Source organism: Tachypleus tridentatus, chromosome 9 (assembly GCF_004210375.1).
Source record: "Tachypleus tridentatus isolate NWPU-2018 chromosome 9, ASM421037v1, whole genome shotgun sequence".
NCBI lineage: Eukaryota > Metazoa > Arthropoda > Merostomata > Xiphosura > Limulidae > Tachypleus > Tachypleus tridentatus.
In genome coordinates, this window is record NC_134833.1 from 29895515 (window position 1) to 29909044 (window position 13530).

Here is a 13530-nt window from a genome sequence, read left to right on the forward strand (position 1 = left end):
TCTATAGAAGTTTGGGAAGTAAGGATTTATCATATGCTACATTAGGAAAATAGTGGGGAGGAATACATAGTAGAGCTAACACAAACCATTGTCATCAGGAATAATCATCTGGAATTGGATCCCCAAGATAACAGTTGCAAAACATGCTATGTCAGTTATACAAATATATTGCTCAAAATCCAATCTAAATAAAAGACATTAAGCAGAAGAAGAAGAGTTAATGCTTTTCGTATTCCCACTGAACACTTGGTAGACTTGTGATGGCACTAAGCATTAAGATTGTAGGATGCAGTTCCTCAGATAATATTTGACTTGGTTAGTCTTCTCATTCTGTTTGGTTTGTGTTTTTATGTTTATCATTTACTATTTTGGTTCTTTGCTTTGGTTGAGGAGCTTGTAAGTAGTTGGAATATGTACAAAAATCACAGTATGTGTCATGAACACATGAATGAATAACGTGAAGATAACTCAAAACACAATAGCATAAACTGAACCTCTAGAGCTTTTGGGAATATTAAAAAAATGAAGTCTAAAGAAAAGTGAAAACTAGAGATATATGAAACCACTCAATGATGCAAGTTAAACAAGATGAATGTGTGAGGTGTAGTCCACATACCAGCCTGTAAGACTTCCTTAAAAACCCACAAAGAAAAAAAAAAAGGCAAGAGAAACTGTCATATGTTTAATCTGGCTTTTGAGAGGAGACAAAAACATATGGTCAGATTTCCTCAAAGAGGAATATTGGATAAAAATAAGCTGGTGAGCCCAACCAGTTAAAGTGAAAGGAGACAAGTCCATGACAAAAATAAGTGATAGTGGCTTCCATGAAAACCACTGGAACTTCTGGGAAGACTGGGAAATGAAGTAAGAAGGAAGGCACAAAACAGTGACAAATGAAACTATCCAATGATGCAAGTAATATGAGATATGTTAAGTATAGTTCACATACCAGCCAGTAAGACAAGAGAGGGTGAAGTTTTCCATGGTTAAAATGAACAATGGTTGCTTCCATGAAAAAGAGAAGTCCAAGTAACACAGCAAAGGACACAAAAAATGATCAGGATCAAACAATTGTATGAGTAAATACTGGGGAAGGAGAGAGAAGATTACATCCACTTTCTTCCCATGGCAGCCCAAGTTTTCAGAAGACAGTAGTTATCCACAAATGACATCAACTAGTTTCATTTGATAAAGAGGGTGAAAGGATCAAAGGAATGACTGTCCAAGTGATGATGACCACAAGTAATGAGAAGAAAACATAGTATGAGAAACATAAATAAAAGAGAAAAGAAGCCAAAGGAGCCAAGGGGTCCTGTAAAAGACAGAAGAACCACACAAAGGTCCCAACCAGGAAAAAGGACCTGATGAGAGAAGGAAATGGATAAAGCCTTAATTCTTTAAGGACAGGCAAAAAGACAGGATAAAACAGTAAAAAGGGGAAGATCATGGATAATGCCAAATGACAACCTGCAATGGCTGAGATGACAGCTCCTTGTTTAATAAGCCTAGTAAAAAAGGAAGCAAGATGGGGAAAATTAGTCTTATGGTTAGAACAAAGAAAGCAATGAAGAGACAAGTAACAGTGGACAGCCTGTTTCTATTGATAGAGAATAAAAGTAGAAGGCCTAGAAAAATGAGAGAAACAGGGTATACCACAAAAAAAATTTAAAAAAATTCATACTTCACTTCTCATTAAGGACCTGGCAAATAACACACCTAAGGAAATAGGGTCAACATCTTGATGTGAAATATGGATGACCAATGAAAGACCTCAAAAGTGAATAAGAAAAGCATCAGTCTGAGGGGGTTCCAATATGAAAACAAGTCTAACAGAAAAATGAAGGATGAAAGAATTACTTTGTGTTAAAAATCCCACCAGTGAGAAAAGCAGTCTGCCACTAGATTTGAACAAGGACAGAACATGTCATAAGGTGACTAGAATTAATACAGGTTCAAGAAAGAAAGCACAAGTCTCAAGAGTAGGTGTTTAAGTAATGACTATGGAGTTGTCAGAGTAGATCATCACAACATAGCCAAACAATCTCAAACAAGAAGATATGCCTGATAAGTCATAGTCATCTATAGGCAGTTGATATACAGAAAATACTCCTCTGGATATCAGCTCCATAAGTTAGAGAGCAGTAGTGTTGAGAACTACTCCCAAGTAGAAAGAGGGTACTGGTGCAAAGACAAAAGTCAGGACAAGGAATAGAGAGTGGTTTTTTCTAGGTTTTGTTGAAGTGATTGAGCCACCATGACAGAAGGATGTAGTGAGGAAGGTAGACTTAAAGTGCATGCAGGACATACTCCCATGATCACCCAGAGACCACTGAAAGGAACACATGTACATAACCAAGAGGAATCGGGGGTTTCTACAGAAACAAAGGTCACAAATTGCAAAATAAAATTAGATAACAATAACTCAATACTACAAATATGCAAAAGAGAGAGCTGATTAAGCCTACCCTGTGCAAGAATTGAGGAGTATGCATTTTCTTATAACAAAAGCCACATCAGATTATCTACCGTGTCTACAAAGGAGAATCAAGCCCCTGATTTTAGCATTGTAAATCTAAACGCTTACTGCTGTACCACCAGAGGACAGGAACTGAGGAAAACCCAACAGGGACAAAAAACTCAGTGGAAGTCAAAATACATTTGGAAAAGTAGACCAGTCAATGCAGGCAACAGCCCTCCTAGAGAAGAGTGAGGGATTTGATCACCAATTTATATCAAAACAGAGTCAAAAGAAGCCAAACAATAATATAGTAAAAGAAATGGAGGAATGCAATTAAAACATTTACCTTGGTTAAATGGTGCCCAGAAAATAGGGCCCAATGAAAACTTAGAATGTCATTTAAGCAAAATCCACAAAGGAGAAAGTAATGTATAAATAATAAGCTAAATGACAGAATGCTAAATTTCAAACTCCATGGAGATTACAAAAAGACAAGAATAAAAGCCCCTAGTTGGGTAAGAAACATCATTTATAAAGCTCAACACCATGCACTGAAGATAATGAAGAAGCAATGGATCAGTGGGATGAAGAGAGAAAAGAGGATAATGAGAAAAAGTGAAGTATGAAAGAGAAGAGAAAGACAATAAGAAGGAACATGCAAAACATCAAGGTAACTGGAGAAGATAAATTACAATTACAAGACAGAAAAGTGAGAGGCAGGCACCAGAGATAGAGTCCAGGACTGATTATAAAGAGAGTCACCTGAAAGCTGCAACAGCTAGCTTTTCAGGAAGGGTTGGGAGAGGAGTAACAAACAAAAGCAAAGAAAGCACTGTTGCTATGAGCTTCCCCCTTCTATCAGATTTTCAAAATATGAACTCAACTTTGTAATGTGGGGTTCTAGCTCTTAGTAGTGCTGAGAGATGGGTAACATTTCTCTGTTTCAGATAAATATCTACCTCTCTACACCATCTTCCTACCATTCTTCCCCAATTTTGGTGCATTTTCTCTGCCTCTTAAATAATGAGCATATGATCACATGCTAGTGCTCACAAGGATTGCTACACATGAAGGCCACATCACTCTCCTATTGGGAAAGGGCTACATTATAGACTAGCACAATACGTACAGACATGCAAAGAAGTTTGAGTTTGTTCAAGGCTTGTGGCATGTACAAGAAATCCCACAACAAGTGCATGTGAGGTAGTAACTCATTGTAATGCAGAGAAATAAGGTAGCATTTCTGGAAAACTACTTTTAATTTATCTATGGTTTGTTTATTTACATTAGTTATATGTAGGAATATTGTTCATTTCAATAAAGCTACTACTACAACAGCAACAACAAAAAATCCTTACTGCAAATAAATGTGTTTAAATTCAAACTAAAGTCACATACACAAAACTAAAACCAGACAACTTGTTTCCAATCAGTCATACTAATTACACTTTATTAGTATTTTAATGGTAGAGATAATTTTACATACCATGCCTTTCTTAACCAAGAACAACTAGTAAAATATTCAAGTCATAAGTTATTAGATCCATTTAACATTTTCTAACAAATGGTTGAACTGCTACACCTATACAATACTTGAAGCATCTTATGCTATCAGCAGAAAACGTACCACACTGAGAATTTCTTCTTACGAGATCTAAATATTTGGTTGGCATAATAAAATTTGTTTATGAACAATGAAACAACAGTAATGATGACCAATAAGACAAATTGTTTAAACAAGCTGGCAAGTGCATTTTGAGCCTACGTTTGATAAACTAGTTTCTGAGAATTCACCGCAACATATGACTTTCACATGTAACCAATTACCACAGTATAAGTTTGAACTATAAATGAATAAGTGCACTTACTTTTCGCACAAATGCTTGTCTAATTGACTTCTCTGAGAAATTCCAGCCAACAAGACCCTCACTATGATCATCATCAATAGAACCAGCAACATAAACTGGTGGATCAACCACAGTACTATTAGTAGCCGTGGTAGCAACATACACTGGCTGAGTGTAAGGAGGTGGTGCATTATGACTGAGTGTTTCAGTTCCAGTCACTTGTTGTGGTGGAGCATATTCTAAATGAAAGAGACAATGTAAGTATGTCAAAGAAATATTTTAAGTCTCATAAACTTATCTAGAAATATGTAAAACATAGATTTATACATGTTACATCAACAAATACACAACAAATGCTGTGTTTATAAAGTTCTCACAAAGCTACATGAGAGCCATCTGCACTAGCAGTCCCTAATTTAGTAGTGTAAAACAAGAGGGAAGGCAGCTAGTCATTACCACCAAATCTTGTGCAACTATTTTACCAACAAATAGCAGGATTAGTCGTCACATTGTAATTTGCCCATGGCTGAAAGGATAAGCATGCTTGGTGGGACAAGGATTTGAATCCACTACCTTCAGACTGCGAGTCAAGTGACCTAATCACCAGGCCACACAACAAGGGACTACTTTTCTCTTTGAAAAGTCAAAACTTAAGCTTTCACTTCATTTTACAAGAAAGTATTGATTCCCCTCTTCATACTCCTGTAAAGTTTTAGCCTTCACTATTCTGATGGTAGCTCATTATACAAAGTCAATAATCCTGCAAATGACTATTTACTAAACCTTGGAAAAATGTTAAATGGCACATTCAATGGTACTGTACAATACAAATATGAAAATGTGACATAGTATTCTTCCAATTTGTAATAAATGCCATAAAATAGTGTTTATTTTCAACAACAAAGTTTCAGCAGTTTCAGACAAATATTGTAAATATTTGTAAGGAGAAACTCAGAATGTTAATCATATTTTCAACTTGTAACAAATCTGGACTAAATTGTAGTACCTGTGGATATTTATCATATTAAATGAGGGTAGTTTAAAAATGTCTTGAAAACCAACAAAACAAGTTGGAAATAGGTATATTAACTTAAATGTGTAGGGACTGGAGTAAATATACTAATAAAATATCAAACAAAACAGTTCATTCTGTATCATGCAGGTTGGTGGTTTATGGCACAAAGCAACAAAGTTATCTGTACAAAACAAGTGGTAAAAACATAAAAGTAAAATAAATCAATTAAAAACTAAACAATATCCTAAGATCAGATAAAAGACCCGAATAAAATTAAAAAGGCCAATGGCTCATAAAAATGTAAAAACATAATTAAGCTGGGCAATGTGACCATTGCCAATAACAGTGTCCATTATCAGGGGCAAACCAGAAGGGCAAAAAAGGCAAGAGCGAGATAGCACAGAGTCTTATAGTGAACATTATCAGGTTTGACCAATGAACTGCCATACCAGGGAAGAATAAGATGGAGTTCTACCTATGTATCTCCTTCTTACAGTTTCTTTTTGTAACTAACACTTCACTTTCCTTCTAAAAAGTTTCAGACTTTCTCCATAATAATTCACTTTTCTGTTTAAAATGTTTGGCATCATGAGTTTTGATGTTTTAGATCACCTGATACTCATACAGAAGTAAAAGAATACTTATGTAGTTTACAAAGATCAAATTACTACAAAATTCTGCAAATTTGTATGCAATTAACTCAATACAAAGGACTTGCAATTCCTTTGATCACAAAACAATTCAATTCATATATGTAACTTTTATTCTGAAACATCATAATGATTCTCCACCAGAGATTCACTTTGAAATTCTGCATTAAAAACTCACTTTAAAAAAAAAAAAAAATTTTGGTAATTAATTTCATTAACAATAATAATAACTGTACAAAACTAATGTATGTTATTAGAAAAAAGACATTTCTCCATTAAGGAAGCAATTTAGAAAAAAATATTACAAGACCCCATTATTTTGAAATTTTAATGAGGGCCTACTTTATAGCAGTTTTCATTTAGGCATGATATAAAGCTGTTATTAACTTATTTCTTAATAAAAAGTGGACATATACTTTTTTTTTTTTGAGAGGCTTAACTGTAATGAAACTTTGTTAGGAACTTCTCCTTGTGACGTAGAAAAATCATGCAAAGTTTCATTCAAATAAGACTCATAAAAACAGTAATGCACAACTACTGCAACTATGATGAAAAAAACAAAATCAAACACTGAAACATGCAAAACCACTTACCATTTCTAATGCAAAAAAAATATCAAATTTAAGATATGAACCAATTGCAAACAAATTAAGAAATATCTACACATACATTTCACAAAAAATGTTTACATGTTTTATTTACAACATCTGCTTTATCTTTTTTGTTTCTGAATTGTTGTTGTACTGAAAACAGTTTGAAAACATTGGTATACTGATTCACTTCTTTATCTCCAAAAAACGTAAAAGTACTAAAGCAAAACATTTTATACTATATCAGAATAATGTTAGAACAAAAGTTGACTATCATTAGAAAAGTTCTTTTAATTTAGTTGGTGGACATTATTCAACATCCAGACAATCTAATGATAACACATTAGTTTATCTCTTCCCTAATGTTTATTCAAGTTGCTTTCACTTAAACACTGTTGTCACTTGCATGAATAATATAAAAACAACCAGTACAACTTCATGGTTAAATCAATCAAGCAACTGAATATATGTAATAACTAACATTGATGCAAATACTTCACTGGCACTCTACCATTGAAAACAAAAGAGGTTCACACCCAACTAAACAACATATTATTTATCTCCAATATCCCACTTCAAGGCATTTGCCAAATTTACCATATTTTCATGATTGTCTAGAATTATAGGCCTACTTTTATAGACTTTTCAATCCTAACATCATGTGCCCCTAACCAAATTCCAAATTAAAGGTATTTAAAATATAAATTATAATAATATTTATTTACTAATTGTAAATTGTTCTGTAACTTTAAAAATGAGATAAAGTTTGCAAATTATGACCCTTTAAATTATGCTGCATTCTTTATGGTCTTCTCAAGCTCTGTCAATAAATAAAAAACACAGAATTTAAAAAAATAGCAAAAATCATTAGAACAACTGAACAAAGGTTATTAAATGGTTGGCCTAAATAAGAGTAAACAAAGTTAATATTACTTGTACTCAATTTTTAATTTCCATTAATACACTAGTTGCCAACTTAAAACACATAAAATAACTCAAAATATTACAGATATTCTGCTAAAATTATTGAACTGCAAATTCTGATTGTGTTGTCATGTTCAAGCAAACAAAAATATATGCCATATGCATACAAACGTTTTTCATAATGCACTTTTTAAGCTAATAATAACTCAATAACTTTGTCTATGTAAATGATTAACTTTCAACCATATAACTGAATTATAACATGATAAGCTGGGGAAAACAATATTAAAACATTATTTGGCTTATATTAAATGACAGATTCTACTTGTTCCTGATAAAAGCCAATATAATCTAGACCAGCAATTTTCAAGTGTGTCATAACACGTTAACATCTTGCAGCAAATTTCTAGGAGTGTCGTGAGAAATAATTAAGAACATAAAACAATCTCTACAAAGAATAATGCATATGGCCTTACATTCATTGCACAAATCAAGATAAATAGGTTAGGATGTCATCAGTGAAAAGAAGTTTGGAAACCAGTGATTTATGCTTACAAAAACCAAAGATGTCAATTGTTGACAGCATTAGCAACATTTATTCCTAAATCTTACTACTGTGAATGATAACTATTGTCTAGTACACAATCGAGAACTATCAATTAGCTACAAGAACAAACAAACAAAAATTCAAGGGCATGTATTATAAAGATATATTAAAAATATTTAGTGGAAACCCATTACAGGAAACAACCTATCAGAATATACACACACAAAAAATAGTTGTTTTATAATTGGCTGGCAAACTACATCGGTGTACAAGTACTCGTACAAATTTGTACAATTTAGGTTCATGGTTTCCTTACCATTAAGCAACATTTTTAACATTATTTAATATTGTATCAACTTTCAACATAAAACAACACAATTCACCTCTGTAATGAATAATTATGAAAGCTTCACACAAAAAGAAATAAATCTTTAAACATACCCGATTGCTGAGGATATGGAGATGAATAAGGAGTGCTGTAATTGGCACTTTGGAAACCATAGTTGGACGAGTACTGAAAACCTGATTGAGGAGGTTGAACTTCTTGACCATAATGTGAAGCACTTTTTTCATTCTGCATATTTTCCAGTTAAATCAGTAAACACCTCAAAAACTCCTAGAAATACTAAAGAAATAACAATTTATAGCACTGTACTCTTTAACAGTTAATTTAAACAAGAGCTGCTATAAACATACATGTGAACTCTTATAGGCGATGCAATTAACTTATTAAAGAAGAGTAAGCTTGATAAATATATGAATGATAAATGATGGTTTTTTATGTTATGGTTTAATGGATGGGAAGGCCAAAATCAGATGTTTCCAAGCTATGATTCACAGCCCCCTGGGGATCTGCAGTAATACATCAAATTTGTGAAATTACCATTTACTGAAAGAGTAATAAAATAAAATGCTAAGACTTTGTAAAACTAAATATAATAATATATGTATATATAAATCCCAAAATTATAATTTTAATTAACATAAATTGAATTATGTACATTAGCTGTGAGCCTGACACTGTTGCTTGCCAATCACCAAAAAACTAGATGGTTGATTTCCAGTTGGATTGATTACAAAATTGAAGTATAGAATTCAGATAATTGTGGTGCTGAATCTTCATTTGAAACCATCACATATTAACCCAGAAATATGTAAAAATGTTTCAAAGTAGTATTATTCTTCACACTAAAGTAAGTCACAAGACTTATTTTCAAGTTTTCCATATTAAATTTCTTCAACATTCTTTTTTTAAACCTAGAATAAATCTGGAAAAGTTATAAAAATATGCATGTTATGCACCAGTTACACATGAAAAAACTTTTTTTTTAACAGGAGTTATTCAACCAATACGGTAAAGAAGTTGAATGGGGTCCATCAGTTGGCAAAGTTTGGGAACACCTGGCCTAGGTGAATCAACAGATTCATTGTTATCCTCAAATTATACTATACAAACACATATATACTTCACACAAGTCCTCCTTGTATCATTAATTAGGTCAAAATATTCAGCTCTCAGAAATGTGTTTCCTTTGAAAATGTAACCTGCATTATTCACAGTTCCCTGAAGATGTCTATATTCCTGTAGAAAGTGACAATGACACAAGTCTGTCTTCAAAAATTAGACAACCAAGTATATTGAGTTTTGAAATCCAACTTAAAAGACAATGAGCACAAATAACCATAACAATAAAATATAATAACAGATTGTCTCTAAATATCTCATTTTAAGGTCTTTCTATTTTAAGAAATTCTTCCAATATAGGTACATATAATATATAAAAGAAATTTGCATATTATTTTTTATGCTGCAAAAACAAAATACAACAAAACTAAGAATTATATCCATAATCTGTGAAAGCCAAAAAACATACATATAGAGAGGGAGATACAGACAACCATGAACATAAAAAAAGGTATATAAAAAAATATTGCATATGATAGCAAGGGTGCTGCACAAAGGTATGTGGATTAAGGTGTCTTGAGACTTTAACAGCTGCAGTAATCAAAAACAGTACTTATCAGAAACTAATTCTGAATAGCTGAACATTTTCACTAATAATTACACCACCTGATTAAATTTAACAACCATGAATTAATTAATACCAATAATAATGACAGATAAGAACTGCAATATTTTAATTAGTTGAATAGTTGGAATAATCACAAGCAGTAACAATCAAGAACTAATTGTTATTGGTTTATCATTTTCGTGGCATTACTTATCATAATTTCAGTTAATCACTTATTTTACTTGATGTTGATTGCTGTAATCAGTGCTTGTGGATAATCAACTGCATTGATTATCCGAGTTAATCTCTATTATTCATCATAGTTTTAAAAAGACTTGAAAAGAAAACTCCCCCTGTAGTGTTTATCTAGTTATTTACTGTACATAAAAGTATTAAGTTTGCTTAATTATAAATGTGGTTAAGGAACATAATTTTGTAATAATAATAATAATCATAAAAAAGATAATAAACATAGGGGTATGCTGTTGATTCTTCATTGTTAAACTATACATATAAAATTGCACTCACGCTCATGATGTACAAACACTAAGTTTACTCACCAATTACTCTGCATAAATTTAAAAGAGAGTAGTAGTGGTGGTGTTTATAAAATACTAAGGTAATCAACATTTCACAATTCTTGAGATTTGTTTATTGTCAGTTATACAAAACATTTTATAAAATCTCTGATTACAACACTTCAGCAAGTTAAATGTCATATCAATTACATGCTTAGTATATGAGAACCCCTACAAAAGCTTGAGAGACTGGAAAATAGTTTAAAAGATAACTCAAGCATTACTCAACATGCAAGAAGTGAGTGTGATTTGGTACAATTTGTCTCCAAGCTCAAAGTAATAAATAAAGTTGAAAAGGAAGTTATGCTATGTTATGAAGGAAACTTCTTTAAATTAACCTCAGCTTATTTTGTACTATTAAAAAGTTCTTACAGCTTAAAATATGCTGAAATTAAACAGTCGGTAAAATGTTAATGAACTTTTACTCACAATTTATGTATTTTAATTTGATTTAAAACGTTCATGTGTATAATGCAGATTATATTTTACAGGTATACTGACTGCAAATCAAAACATATCTATATATGAAAGTTATTGGTTCAAGTATCTAGATATCACTTGGAGTTGGAAAACTGTGTACAATTTTGCATTCTATGTAGTAACATCAGTAATAAACATGATCTTTTTCGGATAATGCAGAGAACAAAACTTTGGTTTAGAGCACACCAATACTGCGCTTTCCTTAATACGTATTGTAGGTGCATTACTTGTAGATGTAGTAAAAACAAAAAACCACTGTACGTTGGCTCAGAAGGATTACCTTACGATGTCCACAATTTCAAAAACTAAATACTATGAACAAACTTAGTTACTCTTGAAAACTAAAGTAACTTAGTAACACGTAACGATTTTTTAAGCTTTTCAGTATATTATGAAGCTTGAATTTCCTGCAGAGGTTAGGCCTAATAATATAAATTACAAGTTTTCTTTTTACAAGCACTAGCAAAATAAAAGACAATTTTAATTTATAGCTTTTATCTAACTTACGCTTACCTGATGTGTGTGAAAATGTTGTCGAATTTAATATGGTAACAACCTAAAACTTCAAACGATTTTTTTGATTCACAAGTTCACGACTTACTCAAACAAGACACTCCTTTTAACACCCTCACAACACTCTGCTATTACATGATGCTCCTCAGAACTAAACGAGATTGCATATCAGTGTATTAACAATACTTGTTTGTTTCGAACATCCACACTGACACATACAACCCAAAATATCTAGGATCCAGGCTTCAAGGAGACAATTTATCTCACTAACAACCAGTTCAAATACGTTGTTGTTTCGTGCGAGAGTATAATCATTTGACGGGTCTGTATAAAACATAAAAAGTAACGCTCTATAGAAGATTCTGAGAAAACTCACTTGTCAAGGTTACACGTATTACAGTTTTTAAGCCTTTTCATCATATTTTGAAATACTTCGATAAAACAGTTATCCTATTCCTGGTTAGCGTATTGAGAAAATACCCGAAAAACATTGTTCCTTTTTAATATCATGAGTATTTTTTGTCATGAACAAGCTCAATTTGTTTTAAAAAAGCATGAACTTGAAACGAATGATTTAACTCTATCTCTCGTAGCAGAGCGGTATGTCTATGGACCCACACTGCTAAAAACCGGGTTTCGATACGCCTGGTACACAAAGTACAGGTACCTCATTCTGTAGCTTTGTGCTTAATTCTAAACAAACAAGACTTCGTATAACTTAAAAAAAAAAAGATTTTGACATATTTTCAAAATCCAAAAATCAGAAATCAAGGTATTGTTAAGTACTGATAAACGAATATGTGACATTGAAAGTAATGTAATCATGGGGTCAAAAAAGGGATTTGTAGCTTGGGGAAATAATGTAGACACAATATCAGCATAATACGTTTAATATTTGTCCCTAATTATAAGTTTGGAAATATAATCTTTGCATTTTGGTTCAACTTGGTTTTGTTTTTACAATCCTTATTCCCCGTTTTAAATTAACTTGTTCCTTAAGTTTTTATGTTGATTTATGAAGAATATGTTTTAACATGTATACGTGAATGTGTGTTCAATTGAATGTTACATGTTTTCCAACAGTTTATCTTGCATCGGCTTTGCGTTCCACATAACCACTAACCAGAGTTTAGCAACCAGAGTGCTATTATGTAACCTGTTTACTCCCAATATGCAGAAGAATACAGCAGCATATACATATTACGGTGGTGTTAACAAACTTAATGTCCTGAGACTTACGGGAGTGGCTATTATAGAATTTCAAGATGCTTGTTAACTAATCAATGCTTTACAAATGCTGGTTTTGCATTTAAGAAAAGTGGAGAGACACAAGTGGTAGACGAAATTTGTCGCAAAAACTATTGAATCATCAAGTGAGACAGTTAGGACTCTGATAAAATACAGTATATCCTTAAGGCAGTGAGGAACATTCCTCAATGGTGAGGCAAACTGCTAGTAATCCGAGATCGTGTCTGGTGGCTGGGATCAGAACATAATTTGATGACAATGTATATTTTTACAAATACAAATCACAAAAATTTTTTTTTTCTACAAAAACTGAACACATCATGATGTGCACGTCTCAGGACTTTTGGGCAAAGGTAAGGGTTTCCATTAAATGTGCACAAGTTCTTAGCTTCACAGTGGTACAAAGTTAGTATTTATTACCTGTCCACATCATAATTTCGTAAGGATGTGAAAAACTTAAATTATTATTTAAGGAAAAGGTGTGGGCGATTTGGATCATTTTCCAAAACATTTCACTAAGTTGCTTTAGAAAAAGAACGACTGAGGGACAGACAATGCAGTTCATGACATTAATCTTAGACATTCCAGTACTCGCACTCAAACTCCTGGAGCATTTTAATGATGAGAAGCTCAGCGACTGGTAAAGAGCTGTCAACAAGTTACATGAT

General features: G+C 32.5%; 1 protein-coding gene across 1 annotated transcript in view; it reads right to left on the reverse strand.

Annotated features, from left to right (window-relative positions):
- Positions 1–11793, reverse strand: part of LOC143224954 (protein lifeguard 1-like) — a 28752-nt gene extending 16959 nt beyond the window's left edge. The window contains exons 1-3 of the mRNA XM_076453485.1: positions 11615–11793; positions 8473–8656; positions 4327–4544 (exon numbers count right to left, since the gene is read on the reverse strand). Of these exons, the coding sequence (XP_076309600.1) occupies positions 4327–4544; positions 8473–8611 (357 nt within the window). The 5' untranslated portion in view covers positions 8612–8656; positions 11615–11793. The remainder of the gene's footprint in view (positions 1–4326; positions 4545–8472; positions 8657–11614) is intronic.
- Positions 11794–13530: the final 1737 nt, after the last annotated feature.